We start from the raw sequence: 22476 nt of genomic DNA, 5'->3' as shown, positions 1-22476 counted from the left end.
CTTCGGGTTCTCAGCTGTGACTAACAGCTGACAACGGGACCTGCATTTGATTGCAGAAACAGGGGCTTTAGCCCCTGCTGTATTTTTACTATCGGCCAGGATTAAAGATCGGACTAAGCACCATAAATTTACAGTGTTTGGTCCTTAATGGGTTAAAAAAAATAATTTTTTTTTTGTTCATTACTGCATTCAAAGACCCTCTAACAATTTTATTTTCTTGTCAACGGTGCTGTGAAAGAGTTTTCTTTTGTGGGATGAGTTGAACTTTTTAATGGTACCATTTGTTGATCTTTGCACCAAAAATGCATATAAAAAGCACATGTATTTCATGGCATTTTTACAAACATCCCCAAAACTGCCACAAAAACGTGTATAAACATAAACAGATAGTCAGGGAGGCGCTCCAACTGGTTAACTGGGGGGTGTCGCTGGGTGTTCAGAATAAGTGAAATAAAGATAAAGTATTAAAGGAAAAAATAAAATAAAATAGGACTTACCCGGTGTATGGTGGAAACCCCTGTGGAGAGGGGTCCCACCAACACCTCCTAGTCCAAGTTTGCTTGTCAGACCTCTCAAGGGTCTTAATCTTCTGGTGTCGACCTGGTTCCTGAGTTGTTGGAGTCTGCTGCAGAGCTTCTGTGTCCAATAATAGATTGGACCCACGGAAAACGTGATGATGAAAAAAAGTTTTGAAAAAAATTGCTCTTGCGCTGTCTCAACAAAACAACTGGAGTATGTATAACCGGCATAGAAGTGTAGAGCGTCATGACGCGGCGTCATGGCGTTATCGGCGTCATGAACGTACCCCCGCGTCATGACGCTCTACACTTCTATGCCGGTTATACATACCGGAGCCCATAATATAACGAAACAACCGCCCGCATCACAGCTCTATATATATAGTTAAATAGCGGCATAGACGTGAACCTAAAAAAACTTCATGCATACATATGACTACTCGGGTCACGTGATCATCACGTACCCGGAAGTAGTTTCAGTTTCACTTTCCAGCGGCGACCATTGAGCTGACGTGGCACACATGACGTGAAGGTCATGTGAGCTGCTTACACCCGGTTACTCACCTAATGAACACCATTACATACATGTAAGTCCCTATATAAGGATGCATTGTTATGTTATGTTTTATGTACTTGATAAAGTCACTTTTACGCGACGAAACGCGTTGTACTTTATTAAATCTTTTAGACAATATTGCATTGTCAACTCCAGTTGTTTTGTTGAGACAGCGCAAGAGCAATTTTTTTCAAAACTTTTTTTCGTCATCACAAAAACGTGTATGTGAAGCAAGCGTAAGGTGACACAGGTTGCAAGATCAAAACTAACAGTGTAGTTCTGCAATCTTGTAATTAAAAAAAATTCAATGCAATCAAATTATGACTCGGAATAAAGCCATCGTTTTTGGATTTCTTGCAATCTGTGGGTTACGGTTGTGGCAAGTTGCAAAGTGACCAGATTGATTTTTCTTAGATTCCGAGGTTGCAGGAGTGCACTCATCAATTTCATCGGTGTAATCCATGTCATGGCCAAAGTCGCCATGTAGCCCAAAGCCTAATAGTGAAGGGTATATAGTAAAAGTTGGGCACCCCACTCTCACTTTCTGGAGCAGCATAGTTTATTAATTCAAATGTAGCGATTGGTTCTAAAATTAGAACATGTGAAGATGCAACAGCTTAAACAGCAATTTCCACTACTTCAATAACAACTCTTTTGCAGACAACTAAGTAAATACAAGTATTATAAGCACGTTGAAATTGGAGCTGTTACTACAAATGTTCTGCAAAGCCCAGTTTAAAAGAGGATCTCTTACCAGGACAGATACATCTGCTGATTGGCATCACAAATTCCAGTCCGGCACCCACTACTGACTGCATGCAATATGCAAATTAGTGACCTCTTTCATTACAGTGTGAAGAAACTGGAAAATTAGCAATTCCACCGATTTTTGCCTTCAGTGAATTTTTCTACATCAGACCTGTATTCATCCACTTTGAGACAATGTAATTTAGGCCATGTTCGAATCTGTGCCAGAGTTTGTTCAGAGCTTCTGACGCAGATCCTGCACAAAATGCCGGACAAATTAGAACAGCATGTTGTGCTATTTCGTCTGATAGAATGAAGGCATGCTGACGGCTGGATGGATCCCATTATAACAAATGGAGCCTGTCGAGCGTTGTTCAGGTCCAGTATATACCAGATCCATCACTTCCATCTTTTTCAGCTCCAAGGTGTCACGGTCTGTTGGCTGCAACTGGGTCGTGGCACGGTGGTCTCAACGCTTAGATGGACTGGCTTCTCTGGTTTCGCATGTGGATTTTGCCCTGATGTTTGTGGAACACTGTCTGTCCAATTGCATTGCCTTGGTCATTATTTAAGTCTGCTTCTGAATCTGGTTGTTGTCGAGTATTTTCTCTCTCTCTTTGTGGAGAGGGGATATGTTCATGGTGGTGAGAGTTCTGCTGTAAGGCTAAGTGGTGCTTTTGTTGTTTTATTAGTGTTTTCCTTCTTTTAGATGCTAGAGTTAGTGGCATGAGTCCTGGGGTTGCCTTTATCAAGACGATAACCTTGCTTTTAGGCAGGGCAGTTCTTGTCCTAGTAGTCAGGGTAAGGTTGACCCTTCCTCCTTTTGTTTACATTATATGAGCGTTTACTCCGTTCCACAATCTGCTCCCTGTGTTAAAACAACCTTACTTTCACCCTGGGTGTGGTGTCTTACGTTCAGAGCAAATATGACACAAGGATTGAGCCAAACAACGGAACCTGGTATGAACCCAGCCTAACAGGCAAATTCTTATTTTTGCATCCATTCAAAAAGGGAAAACCATATATCCTTGGTAAGAAATGAATTAAATCTGCTATTTGTTGAGCTTTCCAAAGTGTAAATTGCTCTAATATGCTCTCTTGGCCTGATAGGCAGAACATAGATGACAGGTCTTTCTGCAGTAGTGTCTTAGATGTTGCCCCTTGGTCTCCTCTTGGCCAAACTAAGCTGCAGGACGATGCCCTACTGTACTTGGTGGCCTGAATAGCAGTTTGTAAACACCCAAAAAGCAGTTGAGAAATTGCTATTTCTGGATTCAATAAATGAACAACACAAAGAAAGAATACTATTTCATAAGATCTTCAACTTCAGGCCGCCTGCACACTAGCGAGTTTGAATTGCGGAATCTGTGATCGTCTCTCACACAACGATCCATGGCATTCTGCACAAATTTAAATCAGTAGAGCATCCGCATGTCCACTCACACGAGTGGACAGCGACTGTAATTATCCGCAGCATGCTCTATTTTTTCACGGATTTCGTGCGGAAAGCTACCATTGACTTCTGACCCACGGCCCTTCCGCAATTGACATTGCGGAAAGGTCACGGATTCCGCGTCATCGCTAGGGGATGATGCAGGAAAAGCAGAGGTTTAAAAAAAAAAAAAATCTGTAGTGCGCACGTCCACCGGCAAGCCTGGCAGACCATCTGCAGTGCCGAAAAGATGACCTCATGACAGGTACGTGCGGACGCCTGTCAGGTACAGGGTCGGATTCCACTGCGGGCTCCCGGATGCGGAATCCGACCCGGTCGTGTGCTGCTGGCCTTATAGTGCAAAAAAATCTATGCAAAGTATGTCATGTTTGAGGTCCCACGAAACATTGCACAGGTGTACAGATGCTTGTGTCCCTCTGGCAATGTCTCCACAAATCCGCATTATGAAGAGACAGGATCTTTGGAGGTCATGCTTCACAATAGGCTGATGATTGTTCTGTATGCATTTTATTATATGTACCCTGTAAGAACTTTAAAACATTGTTGCACTGTGAAATCCACGACATTTGGTGCAGATTTGGCACTGTGAGTTTACTGTGGATTTTGCATTGTGCACAGACCCTTATACATTATATATACTGTATACTCCAAAATGGTGTCATTAAAAAAATATAAATTAAAACAAGCCTTTAACTGGCTAGGTCAATGGGAAAATAAAAAAAGTTTGGGCTCTCAAAATGTAGGGATGAAAAAAATAAATTACTGTGATCTGGCGCCAAAATAGGTGGAATTGATCCCTTATTCACACAGATTTTTTATTTCAGAAATTAAAGGGGTTGTCCCTCGCCGAAACGTTTTTTTTTTTTTTCAACCCCCCCCCCATTCGGCGCGAGACAACCCCCGATGCAGGGGTTAAAAAAGAACACCGGACAGTGCTTACCTGAATCCCCGCGCTCCGGTGACTTCTTACTTACCCGGTGAAGATGGCCGCCGGCATCTTCTCCCTCGGTGGACCGCAGGGCTTCTGTGCGGTCCATTGCCGATTCCAGCCTCCTGATTGGCTGGAATCGGCACGTGACGGGGCGGAGCTACACGGAGCTACACGGAGCCCCATTGAGAAAGCAGAAGACCCGGACTGCGCAAGCGCGTCTAATTTGGCCATTAGACGGCGAAAATTAGACGGCAACCATGGAGACGAGGACGCCAGCAACGGAGCAGGTAAGTGAAAAACTTTTGATAACTTCTGTATGGCTCATAATTAATGCACAATGTACATTACAAAGTCCATTAATATGGCCATACAGAAGTGTATAGACCCACTTGCTGCCGCGGGACAACCCCTTTAAGGTTAGGCATGGAGTTCCAAAATTTCACCAGATGGTGGCGACATAATACAATAAGCAGTTGTTGAACACAGGCCAAACTACTAAAGCAATCTACTGAAATAAACATGCCCAAAGGATAAGCTTCAGACTCCAGGAAGCGGGCCTGTGTTAAGACTAGTTGCTGAACTTTGTTTTGCAGCATTGCCTGATATTCTACCCGGCGACAGGTAACGTCCCAATTGCTCATGCACATATTTGTTTTATTTGCTGTAATGAAGGAAAAGCACTGATTATCTTTGTAAGCTACTGTATTATTATTTCATCTGTGTCTGCAAGCTGTGGCTGATGTGAAACAACAATTCCCAGCATGTCTTGACAGTCTGCAGCTTTCATTTGTTATACATATGATTTCAGTCATCTATAAAAATAAGGAGATTTATTGCTGTTGCCATAGAATACTTGAATTTACGTGAAAATTCTACTATATTTATCAATTTGGTGCACCAGTCATGTGGACTCTCTTGCTTACCACACTTTATGGCAGTTGTGTATACAGGGTGGAGTCAAAAAGCCTGATCCAGTGCTAGATGTCAGTAGTGGTGTCCTATACTGACATAACTAGAGCGTACTGTAATAGGAAGGCTTGGATGCGCTACACAATGGTATAGCATACAGGCCTCTGGGGGCCCCGAAACATGGATTTCAATTTTGTATTGTGGTCCTTGTAAGAGACTATAAAATCCAATTGCAAAGTTGAATAGTAGAAATCCATTTTCTGCATCCTCCTGCTACAATACATGCAGGGGCTGGCTGGCAGATTTTAGCCTGGAGGACAAGCACTCAACACTAGCCCATGCAACCGTAAACTGCTTTCAAATTCTGCAACACAAATACAGCACCAAAACCAAGCCTAAAACACATATACAGCACTAGAACCAAGCACAATACAGAGATCAATTGCAAAGTTAACCACTGGTAAACAAGTTTGTAATGTGTGAAACAACTCCCAGTATAAAGGTCTTTTTAGACACAACGATTATTGCTCAAAAGTCGCTCAAAAGACCTCTTTTGGGCGATAATCATTGTGTGCATTACACGGCAAGATGATCACTCAACGGCAGTTTGAGTGACAGTTTTGAGTGTTCACTTTGCATGAGTGTGTAACTGAAGGCTCACACTGTATGCAGAAGACAAGCAGGGCCGCTATCTTCTGCATACTCCTGCTGTGTTCATGGACTGTATATCAGCTGAGCGCTCCGAGCAGGGTATACAGAACACAGCTGCAGCGCTGTCTTCTACATATTCCTGCTGTGTTCATGGAGCGCTCAGCTGGTATACAGCTGAGCGCTCTAAGCAGGGTATGCAGGGCACGGCTGGAGCGCTGTCTTCTGCATATTCCTGCTGTGTTCATGGAGCACTCAGCTGGTATACAGCTGAGCGCTCTAAGCAGGGTATGCAGGGCACAGCTGCAGCGCTGTCTTCTGCATATTCCTGCTGTGTTAATGGAGCGCTCAGCTGGTATACAGCTGAGCGCTCTAAGCGGGGTATGCAGGGCACAGCTAGAGCGCTGTCTTCTGCATACTCCTGCTGTGTTCATGTAGTGCTGAGCGCTCTCAGCGGGGTATACAGAAGACAGCTGGACTGCTTGTCTTCTGCATACTTCTGCTGTGTTCTCGAAGCGGGATACCAACTGAAACAATAGTATCAGCGGTATCCTGCTGAGAACTCAACACGCATCACTGGTAAGGCTCATTGTTCTCTTTCAGCTTGCTGAAAGACAACAATGAGCGAATCGTTAACAAAAACTGCACGATGTCTGTGCGTTTAGACCCAACGATTCTTACTCAAAAGACGGCTTTAAGCGAATTTTGAGCGAGGCTCGTTGGGTCTAGATGGGCCTTAATCGTAACAATGGTAAGGGTATACTGGGAGTTGTTTTCTCACAAACAAACGTATTGCAGCCCATCATTCTAGCCATACAGGTGACTACAGTACTGATCAGACACAGATGGGGAATAGCAGGTGAACACCCCCTTCCCCACACTCACAGGTGTATCTCAGGAATGGCGTTTGGTATGCGACTCCCATCACTGACGGCAACAGCATCCCGCTGTGCGGGCGCACGATTAGCTTCTTCTCCTAGAGTTCATTCGTTCACTGCAACTATGGCACGTAGAGACAGCACCCATAGCGCATGCGTGGGACCAACCACCTATCGCGTGATCCTATCTGTAGGCTCAATGTATGTCCTAATTGGTGATCTTGAAAAGAGCCGCTGTGCATGTGTACGGCTCCTGGTGCAGCCAGTAGATGTCACTCTATGGTTCCGGAGATATGGCACAAGCGCTTCAATCACAATAATCTCGCCCCATAAAGAATTCAATAGGAAAAACCGTGCCTGTACTCTGCACAAAAGTGATTAAACATCTATCAGGCACGTCTGAGCCAAATGGAATGGGTCTCTGTTTGATGTTCCTGCCCACGAAATGTAAATACATCCATTATATGCACATGTAAGGCTCTCTAACCCTCAGGTAACACCTGAATTCAGATGATAAGCCACTGTGCCTATTCAATAAATTTATTACATATAGTAGAGAAAAATATTTATTTTATAAGCTGCATGATAGGTATATCTGATGTCTGAAACAAGGCAGCATAGTAGAAATTACTGTAGAACGAGCTGATGGGAGGTGACACCAGACGAACAATACCCGGGGTACCTGGAGACACAGGAAACACATAATTAAAATCATTTAAAAACAAAACATAAAAGGTATATACATTTACACTACACAGCAACCTGAAAAATATATATACCTATAAATACGGTAAAGTACAATATTCCAAATTAAGGCCTTTTCGATAGAGCGTATCTAATTCAAAAATCCATTTTAACTCGAGGAACTTTAGCCTTTTCTCTCTATCACCCCCTCTTACATCAATTATCCGGTAGTGTAGCTGACTGACTGAGTGTCCTGTTTCACAAAAATGTTTGGTAGCTGGTACATCAACCCGGCCAGTCCTCACTGTACTTTTATGCTTATTGATCCAAGCTCTAACATCATTGATGGTCTCCCCCACATACAACAATTTTTCTTGCCTTAATTGCGCTAGCTGCAATAATTTACTCAAAGGGTCGAGTTTTTCACACCCAAGAACAGATAAAATATATAAGATCAAGGGGAGGTACACTTAATGTCAACATACATCATCTATCTGATCAGTTGTCCGTGTGGATTGTTGTATGTGGGGGAGACCATCAATGATGTTAGAGCTCGGATCAGTAAGCATTAAAGTACAGAGGAATGGCCAGGTTGCTCACAGGGTTGACCTGTGGTATCAGTGATGGCGCCGCAAGTTGCACTAATAGAAGGAATACCCTGGTGATCATAAACACTTCACAAACTTGCTCCACCCGGTAACCCTAAGTAGATGTGGAAAGTGAATTTCTGCTTCTCACATGCTACTCTTCAACTTTGCAGTTTGGTTTTACACTCTATCTCTTCCAGGGGCCACAATACAAAATTGAAATGCCTGGGGGCTCCATGCACCATACCAGCGTGTAACACATCCATGCCTTCCTATTCAAGTACGCTACTGTTATTTCACTATAGGACACCAGCAGAGGCGTAAAACCTCTGCAAAACCTGGAACGGGGCCCCCAACTATAATGCTTTATTCGTAGTACTGGGCTTCCTATATGGAGAAGAGAGGCCTTATGGACCCCCCAAGGCTCCTGAGCCCGGGTGCAACCGCATCCCCTGCATCCTTTATAGTTACGCCCCTGGACACCAGTACTGAGATATAGAGCTGGATCAGGCTTTTTGACTGTACCCTGTATAAATCAATATTTGCATTAAAGATGGAGGATGCCTGCGATATTTTTCAAATTAATTATTATTTTATTTTTCATTTTAGTTACACCCCATACGTAGGCACTAACTATCGAGATTCTCGGGCGTCAATACTACGAGCGAGAAAAGATAGCACTTGCCTTATCTTTCTTGCATGTAGTTTTTTTCACATGCAAGAAAGTTGGGGCAGAACCTATTTTCCAGCTTTTTTAATTCGAATTCGTGCTCAATAGAGCCCTATAGCCTGAGTAAGGGTATCATCACTCCTTAACCCCTTAATGACGTGGCCCTTTTTTTCTATTTTCGTTTTTTCCTCCCCCCTTGAAAAAAATCATAACTCCTTTATTTACTTTATTTATCCATCGATGTCGCTGTATGAGGACTTGTTTTTTGCGGGACGAGTTGTAGTTTTCAATGGTGCTATTAAAAGTACCATATAATGTACTGAAAAACTTTTAAAAAATTCTAAGTGGAGTAAAACGAAAAAAAAACGACATTCCGCCATCTTTCAGTGCGGCTTGTTTCTACAGCGCACAAACTGCAACAAAAACGACATGATAACTTTATTCTATGGGTCAGTACAATTGCTATGATACCAAACTTGTATCGTTTTTTTTTTCACTATGCTACCCTTTTTTTTTTTCAAAGACATTTAATTTTTTTCAATATTTTCTGCGGTCATCTTGTGCGCACAATAACTTTTTTATTATTGCGTCGACGTAGTTTAGTGAGGGTTCATTTTTTGCGGGATGTCCTGTAATTTCTGTTAGTACTAATTCAGAATACATACGACTTTTTGATCTCTTTTTATTGCGTTTTTTTCTGGGAGACAGGGTGACTGAAAAAGTGCATTTCTGGTGTTCTTTATTTTTTTTTCGGATGACGTTCACCGTGCGAGGTAAATAATGTGCTACTTTGATAGATTGGACATTTACGGACACGGCGATACCAAGTATGTATTTTTCTTTTATAATTTAGAATTTTTAATTACAGATATGGATGGCAAAAGGGGGTCATTTAAACTTTTATTACTTTTTTTTTTTACAATTAAAAAAACTTTATTGATCCTTTCTTTACTTTACTTTTAAATCCCCCTGGGGGACTACAATATGCGATGCTTTGATCACTCCTGCAGTATGATGTAATGCTATAGTATTACGTCATACTGCATTCTGATAGGCAGTCTCGCAAGGCAGCTCTGGGGCCTTTCAGAAGGCCCCCGGCTGCCATGACACCTGCATGGCTCCCCCGATCTCAGAATTGAGAGCGGCATATAAAGGGTTAAAAGCCGCGATCGGCCGATTGCAGCTATTGCCCACAGGTGTCAAAATGTACGTCCTAGAGCAGGAAGGGGTTAAAGGGGTTCTGTCACCCCTGTCAAAAAAGAAAAATTCTATACTTATCTATTCCTCCCTGTCAGTCTACTTACCAGATCTTCACCTCCCCCATCTTCTCTTGTCTCCTGCAGTCCAGGGGTAAGGGTTACTTCACCTCCAGCTACCTGATTCTTCTCCTTCCTTTGAGCTTACATACATTTGGTTGGCAGTCTTCTGCCTGCCAAGCAACGTACGTTACGTCACAGCTCACAGGCCAGCAGGGGGACTGCCTATCTTTTTTAGAGATTGCTTATGCGAGCTGTCTCTGAAATAGATTACAATTCCTTCCTAGGCAGTGAAGCTACAGCACAGGGATGTGACCTTCACTGACCTGGCGGAAAGAATTTGAGGAATGCAGCCTTCATAACAAGCTGGACTTAGGGTGCAGTGAGGTGACCCGGGTCACTGCAAAAGCTCAGCTAGGAGAAGATAAACTAAGGAAACTGACAGGGAAGGAATAGGTAAGTATAGATTTTTTCTTTTAAATGACAAAACCTCTTTAAGGAGAGCACCTAGAATCCTACAGTTCTATTGTATCTTGTCTCCACCACAAGTATGGGTGGAGACAAGGCTAGGGCTGCTTGACAGCCAGATGACGCCCCCAGTCCCTCATTGGCCACATGGCTTGCTCCCATCCTCAGTTCAGGTCCTGCCCCCTTCCCCCCCCCCCCCCCCACCAGTCTCCCTTCTCCACTCATGGCTTGCTCATCCTGCACTGCTGATAACTGCGGGGGGCGCTCTCTCCAAGACTAGATAGAGGGGCGTGGCCCCAGTAACAGCTTGGTGGTGGAGGGTGGAGGCTGGAGGGGAGATGATGTTAGACGGGCGGCATGTTAATGCGGCCTCGCTCTCAAATGGAAGCATTTACAGCTAATAATGTAAGCCTAACTCTGAAACAAATCCTATCCCTCCATCCAAGGCAAAACTCAGTGCCCACACTGCTAGGACCTTGCATATATATAGCCACTCTGCACCTGAAAACTCGCAGAGTGAATAGAAAACCACACCTCCACCCTACTACCAGGCATAGCTAATCCAGCAAGCATCCATGCAGCAAAGGCATACAGCACCAGCAGACTCTGCACATGGAGAATTTTTCCTTGACCTGCTTAACAAGGCAACAGGTCTTTACCTGTGTTGAGGCCACGATACAATGACGTTGTCGCGACCGACAAGCCGCAACACTGTCCCTAAGGAGTGATGATACCCCTCCCAACCCACATCATAGGACTTTCACCAGCCAAGCCAGAAACCTACTGCACACTGATGAGGGGCATGCATGGTCTTATAAGTCTCCTCACTCACCTTCTAGGTGCTATTCCTAAGGAGTGATGATACCTCTCCCCTAGTGCAGTGTGTTACTATAAGCTTGCTAGTAGAATAGATGAAAATCAAAGGTAAGCAAATTCATTTACTGCCATCAATAAAAATATTATATTGCTTGTAGATAAAAGATTGAGTATATATTTAGATGTATTATCTGATTTTGAAGTTATAATAAGTTCTAATAATATATTCTGATCATATGAACACCATGCAAAAGTTCACACTCCAGGACAAACAAGTAGGGCAGCGTCACACAAGCATTTGTGCAAATACCCCTACTACAGCATATTTGCACATGAAAAAGGTTTGGAGAGGAACATAATCAGGGTGTTGCGCACTTGTCTGAGGATATTACTGTAATTTTTGCGCGAGCAACACCTTTTTCACACGTGCGACACACCCCTTTTTTGTGGAATTTAATGGCTATTAAAGCCTAATCATGTCCAGCTGTGTTCTGCATTTTGTGCAGTGTCACATCCTTCCCCTTTTATGGTAGTTTCAGTGCACAAAACACAGAAAAATAAAGCAGGACCTATATTTTTGCTCACATACAAAAAGCGCTTATGAGAACAAACCCATTGAAATCAGTGGGTTCGATTCTTCGTGCTTAGCGCACACAGATTAGGTGTGGAGACACCTGGTGTCAACAGCATCTTGTTCTGCGTCTATCTTTGAGTGTGGAGACACCTTGTGTGAACAGTGTCTTGTTCAGTGTCTGTCTTTAACTGTGCAGACTTTAGGTTCCAGTGTGGGGCTGTCCTTATTAGGATGGAGTTAGTGTAGGGACTCACAGAATAACAAGGACACTACATTGGGCTATTACATTCTTAATTGCTTTACAACCAGTTTTGTTGTGTTAAGATAGTAGAACAATAGCTTTTCAATGGGCTAAAATAACTTTCTGACAGGTTATCACAATCAAGTTAAACTTTGCTGCATTTGTAGGTCAGTGTCAAGAGAATTGTAAGGTGAGTATATTATATAGTTTGTTATTTTCTACTGGAGAACATCTCTATGCAGTTTCACTGCCATCAAAAAACATCTATTGATGCCTTTCTTGGGTAATAGAATTGCTCTGTGATTTTCTTTTTAATAGTAATTTTCTAAACCAATTTGATGCTTAGGGTGGCACAAAGATGCTTAAGGCTGCCTGTCCATGGGCGATGATCCGCAGGCGATAAATCGCCCGCGGATCACGCTCTGCAAAGCTTTCTATAGCGTTGCTATGGAAAGCGCAGCGCCGTCGTCCACGAGCGGAGAATCATAGCGATTCTCGTCTCGTGTGATTTAAATCGCGGCATGCTGCAATTGGTGATCTGTTAGATGGACTCACGGAGGAGACCTGTCAGCTCTCCCCCCTCGTCCCCCGCGGCCAGATATCGCTAGCAATATTCCGCCTCGGCCGTGGGCAGGGGGCCTAAGTCCATTTTTACAATCACACAGTAGATGTTTTGTGTAGGATGTTTGTTTCGTCATTTATCCATAAAGTGAAAGGGTAACGGGTAAGTATTGTGTAACCATCTATTATCTGTAGGAAGAAACTGCTTTAGAAGCTACAAAACAGTGAAGCCCGGAGCAATTTTTTTCAAGTTGAAAAGTTTGTTCCTTGTTAATTTTCTATATTGTATGGCACAATGTGTGGGCACAACCATAAAGGTTATCTTGCATCTAATTCAAATTCATGTTCACTCCTGTTCTATACCTGTCAGCATAAACTTATTATAAAACAAGCAACCTGCACAGTCCTTTCCTTTGCTCTTACCCTACCGAAGCATCTTTGGCTTTACCCATCTATATTGTGTGTATATAGATTTAGACATCTGACTTAAGCACACAATTAGGCCGGGCTCACAGGACTGTATGCGTAAAACCCTGCGTTTTACCACTGTGGAGCCAAGCTACCTTCGTGTATGGCATATCTCATGCACAATCTTCCCATTTATTTATTTATTTTCCTGCGCTGTTGCTTCGCAACAATGCCTATACGCTGCTCGTACACAATGTAATTGCATATGTGCAGTGTTGATTTCACGCCCCATAGGGAACAATGGTCACTCTCGCGCCCGCGTAATACCTGGCAAAATAGAACATGCTGCGTTCTTTTTTTGTGCTCGTGTATTATGCAAATGTGAGCGAAACAGCGTAAGGCAATGTATTTGATTGCCTGCGAATTACCACGTATCACACATGTGTACATCACATGCATAATAAACTTACACTACTGTGTGAGCCCGGTGGTGGTGTTACTCATCATGATAAAATTGGGCCAGATCATCCCAATCAGATTTTTTTTTTTTTTAAATTCTAAAATATTGGCTCTGTGTGTCAGCTTAGCACTGCTGCCTTGTAGTGTTTGAGCTCTGAGTTTGAGTCTGATGGGGATTTGAACCTGGGGCCCCACACTGCAGGGCAGCAGTGCTAATCATTGGGCTGCCACTACTACTACCTCAACTCTTGTTGGAATCAGGAGTCCTAATTCACAATTATTTTTTTTTAATCGGGTCGATCACTCCCTACCCAATTATTTCGCTCAGCACTCCACAATATCACTTTAGATTTATTATGCATAAAAGGCTTTTTTCATTGACTATTACTTTTTGTTCTTTTTTCCCCTCCAGGATGCTGCCCATAGTGGGTCATCTGCTGGATGTGCTATATTTGGAGCACACACCGTTCAGAATTTACACAGTCACTGCTTTACTTTTGCTCTTTGCTGGCATCACTGTTCGCACTCTCCTAAAGGCGGCTCTCTCCATACAGGCATACATAATCAATGCCAAAAGACTTCGTTGTTTTCCAGAGCCTCCGAGAAGCAATTGGATTTTTGGACACCTGGGAAAGGTATGCGAATATGCCCTAGTAGTTGGAAATAATGGGATTAAGGGCTTATTCACACGTTAGTATTTTTCATTAATATTTTGAAATCCAAAACCAGGAGTGGGTCCAAAATTCGGAAGAAATGCAGCTTTTTTCCATTATACATCTCTGTACATTCCACTCCTGGTTTGGGCTTACAAAATACTTATGTAGAGTACTGAAGAGTGAATAAGCCTTAGGGGTTTTGAAACGATTGGGTGTGGTGGTGATTTTTTTTATTACTGTTCATTATGATAATTATTTATTGCCTTGCTTTTACAATGTGCCTAGAAAAGACTTTAACTGGAGGTGTTGTAGGAGAACTCTGAAAGTGTGGTAAATGTCACGATCAGGGCTGTGCTGGGTCTAGTTAGATCCTACAACTTGGTTACATGACCAGTCTGCCTTTTAACACATTATAGCTAGGACCAACAGAGGCAGAGCATTGTACACACATATACTCAATTGCATGTAAAAATGGAGAAGACAGTGGACTAATGAAGTATTTACTCCTCTACTCCTCCTACTCTAGTATTGTTTTAAGCGCAAATTAGTCACACCATGTCTGTGCCTTGTCATATGTGTATATATGCCTCTTCTCATCTATTCCATTTTAGCCTGAGGAAGAACCCCAAGTAAGTAGAAAGTGCGCTATAACATCATGTATTTTTGTTAGCCATTAACAGGTATCATATCTACAAGATTACTTGGTTTCTCTTACTGAGAGCAATCACAATGGAGAATACAATAATGGTTAGAAAAAGTTTGCCTTCTCAAGTTCTCAGCACAATTCTTCATGCAGTCATTATTAAAGTCATTGCCCTGTAATGACCATCATCAAAAAATCACATGGTTGAGGATTAGAGTTGAGTGAGCACCAAAATGCTCGGGTGCTCGTTACTCGAGTCGAACTTTCCGCGATGCTCGAGGGTTCGTTTCGAGTAACGAACCCCATTGAAGTCAATTAGTGATTCGAGCATTTTTGTATATCGCCGATGCTCGCTATGGTTTTTTATTTGTGAAAATCTGGGAAATTCAAGAAAGTGATGGGAACGACACAGAAACGGATAGGGCAGGTGAGGGGCTACATGTTGGGCTGCATCTCAAGTTCCCAGGTCCCACTATTAAGCCACAATAGCGGCAAGAGTGCCCCCCCCTCCAAACAACTTTTACTTCTGAAAAACCCTCATTAGCAAGGCATACCTTAGCTAAGCACCACACTACCTCCAACAAAGCACAATCACTGCCTGCATGACACTCCGCTGCCACTTCTCCTGGGTTACATGCTGCCCAACCCCCCCGCATGACCCAGTGTCCACAGCGCACACCAAAGTGTCCCTGCGCAGCCTTCAGCTGCCCTCATGCCACACGCTGGCCTCATAGCCACACCACCCTCATGTCTATTTATAAGTGCGTCTGCCATGAGGAGGAACCGGAGGCACACACTGCAGAGGGTTGGCAGGGCCAGGCAGCGACCCTTTTTAAAAGGGCGGGGCGATAGCCCACAATGCTGTACAGAAACAATGAGAACTCCAATCCTGTGCCACCTCCGTCAGGAGCTGCAAACGTGGGCATAGCAATGGGGAATCCATGTGCCACACGGTATTCATTCTGTCAAGGTGTCGCATAGCTCACTCCACACTGCAAGGGGAAAGCCGTCAGCGCTTTGCCCCCTACCCAAGTCAGTCAGTGCCTTTGTGCCAGACAGGTCAAACATCGCAATGGGAACTAAGTTTGCACCAACAGAATAGGTGGGTCCTAGGAAGCCCAAGACATGAACCAAAAATTGATCTGAGCGGCCAAACATGGCAGACTTGCACCGCGCCCACGGCATAGGCCTCGGCCCACAGATTCAGCAATCCTAGGCTGGAAGTGGACTTTCACTGCACCCAGGACATGGGCCTCTGCACAAACCCTCAGCAATCGCGTGCCTACAGCGGACTCCAATGCTAGCGTAGCTGTGCACGTCTCATTAGCGCTGTATTGATCCTGTAGTTTGTCCCAATGCAGTGCCCCGGATAGTAGAGCTAATGTCAGATTAAATACAGCTGGGCTTTGGCCCACACTGCATGCCCCAGTCAGACCGGGGTTCTTTATAAGTAGACACAGGCAGGTACAACTCCGTGTGGACCGACTGCATGGGTGGGTCCCAGGAAGCCACCGGTGTTACATAAATAAATCCCATCGCATTGCCCAGCACAGCTGAGGTAACGTCAGATTAAATGCAGGTGGGCTTCAGCCCACACTGCATGCCCCAGTCTGACCAGGGTTTTTAATACATAGACACAGGCAGGTACAAATCCCTAATGTGAAGTCCGTGTGGACCGACAGCATGGGTGGCTCCCTGGAACCCACCGGCGGTACATAAACAAATCCCATTGCAGTGCCCTGCTCAGCAGAGCTAACGTCAGATACAATACAGGAGGGTTTCGGCACACAGTGCATGCCCCAGTCAGACTGGTAATATGTACCTTAACAGTAACCGCGTTGGTGGGAATGTGGTGGCGACTGCGGACCTAGTAGCGCGGTTTTATTTAGTTGGTTTTCGGAATGTGGCCAGGATTAATTGGACCGTGGCGGGAAGATGGTGGGGGGCTCTATTGTGTCGTTAAAGGTGAAATTTTTGGACTGCCACCAGACGGACCAATGCAAAGGTATTTGCCAAGAATGTTTTCATTGTTGGAGGAGGAGGGCGATGTTTTTGAGGCACTACGTGTCCTCTCCACGTGTCCGTGATTATATGCACCTTAACAATAACCGCGTTGGTGGGAATGTGGTGGCGACTGCGGACCTAGTAGCGCGATTTTATTTAGTTGGTTTTCGGAATGTGGCTAGGATTAAGTGGGCCGTGGTGGCGGGATGGTGGGGGGCTCTCTTGTTGTGTCGTTAAAGGTGAAATTCTTGGACTGCCACCAGACGGACCAATGCAAAGGTATTTGCCAAGAATGTTTTCATTGTTGGAGGAGGAGGGGGATGTTTTTGAGGCACTACATGTCCTCTTCTCGTGTCCGTGGTTATATGCACCTTAACAGTAACCGCGTTGGTGGGAAATGGCCTCGCCGCCATCATGTCTTTGGGAAGCCTCCGTTTCCACACCCCAGTGACATAGCATTAGCAGCGGTATAGGCAGAGCCCAGAATTAGTAACATTTCAACAGTAGCATTAGGGACAGGCCCCAGTAACATATCACTAGCATCATTATAGGGGGAGCACAGTATTAGTTCCATTTCAGTAGTAGTAGCAGTCCAGACAGGCCCCAGTAACAATTCCGAAGCAGCAGTATAGAGGGAGCACAGTCTTAGTTCCATTTCAGTAATAGTAGCACTCAAGACAGGCCCCAGTAACAATTCCGAAGCAGCAGTATAGGGGGAGCGCAGTCTTAGTTCCATTTCAGTAATAGTAGCACTCAAGACAGGCCCCAGTAACAATTCTGAAGCAGCAGTATAGGGGGAGCGCAGTCTTAGTTCCATTTCAGTAATAGTAGCACTCAAGACAAACCCCAGTAACAATTCCGAAGCAGCAGTGTAAGGGGAGCGCAGTCTTAGTTCCATTTCAGTAATAGTAGCAGTCCAGACTGGCCCCAGTAACAATTCCGAAGCAGCAGTATAGGGGGAGCACAGTATTAGTTCCATTTCAGTAGTAGTAGCAGTCAAGACAGGCCACAGTAACATACCCGTTGCAGCAGTTTAGGGAGGTAACAGTCTCTTTCACATTTCAGTAGTTGCAGTATAGACAAGGCCCCAGTTACATTTATGTAGCAAAAGTGTAGGCCAACCCCACACACCTTGCTGTACCATGAGTGCAGGCGAAGCCCATAAAAATTACTAGGATTACACTGTAGGCGAGGGCCCAAAAAAATTGGTGTACCAACAGTACAAATGTACCTCAGAAAAATTGCCCATGCCCCACCAAGAGGGCAGGTGAAACCGATTAATTGCTTTGGTTACTGTGGCTTAATTGGTAACTAGGCCTGGAGGCAGCCCAGTTAAAATAAAAATTGGTTCAGGTGCAAGTTTCAACGCTTTAATGAGAATTGAAACGTATAAACATTGTTTACAAAAGTAATATGACTGAGCCTTGTGGGCCTAAGAAAAATTGCCCGTTCGGCGTGATTACGTGAGGTTTCAGGAGGAGGAGCAGGAGGAGGAGGATGAATATAATACACAGATTGATGAAGCTAAAAGGTCCCCGTTTTTTATGGTAATAGAGAACGATGCTTCCATCCGCGGGTGCAGCCTACATATTGTTTAGGTACTGCTGCTGTCCGCTGATGGAGAAGAGAAGTCTGGGGAAATCCAGGCTTTGTTCATCTTTATGAGTGTAAGCCTGTCGGCACTGTCAGTTGACAGGCGGGTACGCTTATCTGTGATGATTCCCCCAGCCGCACTAAATACCCTCTCTGACAAGACGCTAGCCGCAGGACAAGCAAGCACCTCCAGGGCATACAGCGCGAGTTCAGGCCACGTGTCCAGCTTCGACACCCAGTAGTTGTAGGGAGCAGAGGCGTCACGGAGGACGGTCGTGCGATCGGCTACGTACTCCCTCACCATCCTTTTACAGTGCTCCCGCCGACTCAGCCTTGACTGGGGAGCGGTGACAGTCTTGCTGGGGAGCCAGAAAGCGGTCAAAGGCCTTGGAGAGTGTTACCCTGCCTGCACTGTACATGCTGCCTGATCTCCGCGCCTCCCCTGCTACCTGGCCCTCGGAACTGCGCCTTCTGCCACTAGCGCTGTCGGATGGGAATTTTACCATCAGTTTGTCCGCCAGGGTCCTGTGATTTAGCGTCACTCTCAAACCCCTTTCCTCTTCGGGTATGAGAGTGGAAAGGTTCTCCTTATACCGTGGGTCGAGCAGTGTGTACACCCAGTAATCCGTAGTGGCCAGAATGCGTGTAACGCGAGGGTCACGAGAAAGGCTTCCTAACATGAAGTCAGCCATGTGCGCCAGCATACCAGTACGCAACACATGGCTGTCCTCACTAGGAAGATCACTTTCAGGATCCTCCTCCTCAGGCGATACACGCTGAAAGGATGACAGTCAAGCAGCATGGGTACCCTCAGCAGTGGGCCAAGCTGTCTCTTCCCCCTCTTCCTCATGCTCCTCCCCCTCCTCCTCCTCAATGCACTGAGATATAGACATGAGGGTGCTCTGACTATCCAGCGACATACTGTCTTCCCCGCCTCCGTTTCCGAGCGCAAAGCATCTGCCTTTATGCTTTGCAGGGAACTTCTCAAGAGGCATAGCAGAGGAATGGTGATGCTAATGATTGCAGCATCGCCGCTCACCATCTGGGTAGACTCCTCAAAGTTTCCAAGGACCTGGCAGATGTCTGCCAACCAGGCCCACTCTACTGTAAAGAATTGAGGAGGCTGACTCCCACTACGCCACCCATGTTGGAGTTGGTATTCCACTATAGCTCTACGCTGCTCATAGAGCCTGGCCAACATGTGGAGCGTAGAGTTCCACCGTGTGGGCACGTCGCACAGCAGTCGGTGCACTGGCAGATTAAACCGATGTTGCAGGGTCCGCAGGGTGGCAGCGTCCGTGTTAGACTTGCGGAAATGTGCGCTGAGTCGGCGCACCTTTCCGAGCAGGTCTGACAAGCGCAGGTAGCTTTTCAGAAACCGCTGAACCACCAAATTAAAGACGTGCGCCAGGCATGGCACGTGCGTGAGGCTGCCGAGCTGCAGAGCCGCCACCAGGTTACGGCTGTTGTCACACACAACCATGCCCGGTTGGAGGCTCAGCGGCGAAAGCCAGCAGTCGGTCTGCTCTGTCAGACCCTTCAACAGTTCGTGGGCCGTGTGCCTCTTCTCTCCTAAGCTGAGTAGTTTCAGCACGGCCTGCTGACGCTTGGCCACTGCTGTGCTGCCACGCCGCGCGACACCGACTGCTGGCGACGTGCTGCTGCTGACACATCTTGATTGCGAGACAGAGGTTGCGTAGGAGGAGGAGGGTGGTTTAGTGGAGGAAGCATACACCGCCGCAGATACCAGCACCGAGCTGGGGCCCGCAATTCTGGGGGTGGGTAGGACGTGAGCGGTCCCAGGCTCTGACTCGGTCCCAGCCTCCACTAAGTTTACCCAATGTGCCGTCAGGGAGATATAGTGGCCCTGCCCGCCTGTGCTTGTCCACGTGTCCGTTGTTAAGTGGACCTTGGCAGTAACCGCGTTGGTGAGGGCGCGTAAAATGTTGCGGGAGACGTGGTCGTGCAGGGCTGGGACGGCACATCGGGAAAAGTAGTGGCGACTGGGAACCAAGTAGCGCGGGGCCACCGTCGCCATCATGTTTTTGAAAGCCTCTGTTTCCACAAGCCTATATGGCAGCATCTCCAGGCTGATCAATTTGGCTGTGTGCACGTTTAACGCTTGAGCGTGCGGGTGCGTGGCGGCGTACCTGCGCTTGCGCTCAAACAGTTGCGCTAGTGACGGCTGGACGCTGCGCTGAGAGACATTGCTGGATGGGGCCGAGGACAGCGGAGGTGAGCGTGTGGGTGCAGCCCTGGAGACGGTCGTGCTTGTGTCCTGAGTGGGGGGTTGGATCTCAGTGGCAGGTTGGGGCACAGGGGGAGAGTCAGTGGTGCAAACCGGAGGCGGTGAACGGGCTTCGTCCCACCTTGTGGGGTGCTTGGCCATCATATGCCTGTGCATGCTGTTGGGGGTGAGGCTGGTAGAGGTGGCTCCCCGGCTGATCTTGGCGCGACAAACCTTGCACGCCACAGTTCGTCAGTCGTCTGCATTCTCAGTGAAAAACTGCCACACATTTGAGCACCTCGGCCTCTGCAGGGTGGCATGGCGTGAGGGGGCGCTTTGGGAAACAGTTGGTGGATTATTCGGTCTGGCCCTGCCTCTACCCCTGGCCACCGCACTGCCTCTTCCAACCTGCCCTGCTGCTGCACTTGCCTCCCCCTCTGAAGACCTGTCCTCAGTAGGCTTAGCAAACCAGGTGGGGTCAGTCACCTCATCGTCCTGCTGCTCCTCCTCCGAATCCTCTGTGCGCTCCTCCCTCGGACTTACTGAAATGACTACTACCTGACTGATAGACAACTGTGTCTCATCGTCATTGTCCTCCTCACCCACTGAAAACTCTTGAGACAGTTGCCGGAAGTCCCCACCCTCATCCCCCGGACCCCGGGAACTTTCCAAAGGTTGGGCATCGGTCACGACAAACTCCTCCGGTGGGAGAGGAACCATTGCTGCCCAATCTCGGCAGGGGCCCGAGAACAGTTCCTGGGAGTCTGCCTGCTCCTCAGAATGTGTAATTTTCATGGAGTGAGGAGGCTGGGAGGAAGGAGGAGCAGCAGCCAGAGGATTCAGAGTTGCAGCTGTGGACGGCGTCGAAGACTGGGTGGTCGATAGATTGCTGGATGCACTTTCTGCCATCCACGACAGGACCTGCTCACACTGCTGAGTTTCTAATAAAGGTCTACCGCGTGGACCCATTAATTGTGAGATGAATCTGGGGACCCCAGAAACTTTCCTCTCTCCTAATCCCGCAGCAGTCGGCTGCGATACACCTGGATCAGGAGCTCGGCCTGTGCCCACACCCTGACTTGGGCCTCCGCATCCTCGCCCCTGTCCACAACCTCTAGACCTACCCCTACCCCTCAGCATGGTGTATTACGAGTAGAGCAGAAACAGAACACTGTAATTAAATGTGCCGCTTATTGGCCTGTGCTTGGAGGCTGACTTCGCGTACGGAATGCACAGCAGAGCCAGGAAACAATTATGCGCAAGGCTGGGTATTAATCACCGACTACTCCCCCCAGCAGAGACGCAGTAAACTGAAGACAGTGACAGGCAGGCCAAATATAGTATATTTTTAAACTTTTTGGGAAAAAGCCCACTGCCTCTGATATACACTGTAGTTCGATTTCCCTGTTGGAGGCTGACTTCGCGTATGGAACGCACAGCAGATCCAGGAAATAATTATGCGCAAGGCTGGGTATTAATCACCGACTACTCCCCCCAGCAGAGACGCAGTAAACTGAAGACAGTCACAGGCAGGCCAAATATAGTATATTTTTAAACTTTTTGGGAAAAAGCCCACTGCCTCTGATATACACTGTATTTCGATTTCCCTGTTGGAGGCGGACTTTGCGTACGGAACGCACAGCAGGGCCAGAAAACAATTATGCGCAAGGCTGGGTTTTAATCACCGACTGCTCCCCCCAGCAGAGACACAGTAAACTGAAGACAGTGACAGGCAGGCCAAATATAGTATATTTTTAAACTTTTGGGGGAAAAGCCCACTGCCTCTGATATACACTGTATTTCGATTTCCCTGATGGAGGCAGACTTTGCGTACGGAACGCACAGCAGGGCCAGAAAACAATTATGCACAAGGCTGGGTATTAATCACCGACTACTCCCCCCAGCAGAGACGCAGTAAACTGAAGACAGTGACAGGCAGGCCAAATATAGTATATTTCTAAACTTTTGGGGAAAAAGCCCACTGCCTCT

The 22476-nt window shown here is 46.2% G+C and overlaps 1 protein-coding gene across 1 annotated transcript in view; it reads left to right on the top strand.

The window, feature by feature from the left end:
- The window catches only part of LOC136575386 (ultra-long-chain fatty acid omega-hydroxylase-like), a 257782-nt gene that overhangs the window by 8354 nt on the left and 226952 nt on the right, over positions 1–22476 (top strand). Inside the window, exon 2 of the mRNA XM_066575081.1 lies at positions 13777–13999. Coding sequence (XP_066431178.1) covers positions 13777–13999 — 223 coding nt within the window. The remainder of the gene's footprint in view (positions 1–13776; positions 14000–22476) is intronic.

The sequence above is a fragment of the Eleutherodactylus coqui genome, chromosome 1 (assembly GCF_035609145.1).
Source record: "Eleutherodactylus coqui strain aEleCoq1 chromosome 1, aEleCoq1.hap1, whole genome shotgun sequence".
NCBI lineage: Eukaryota > Metazoa > Chordata > Amphibia > Anura > Eleutherodactylidae > Eleutherodactylus > Eleutherodactylus coqui.
This window is presented reverse-complemented; position numbering and strand designations above follow the sequence as displayed.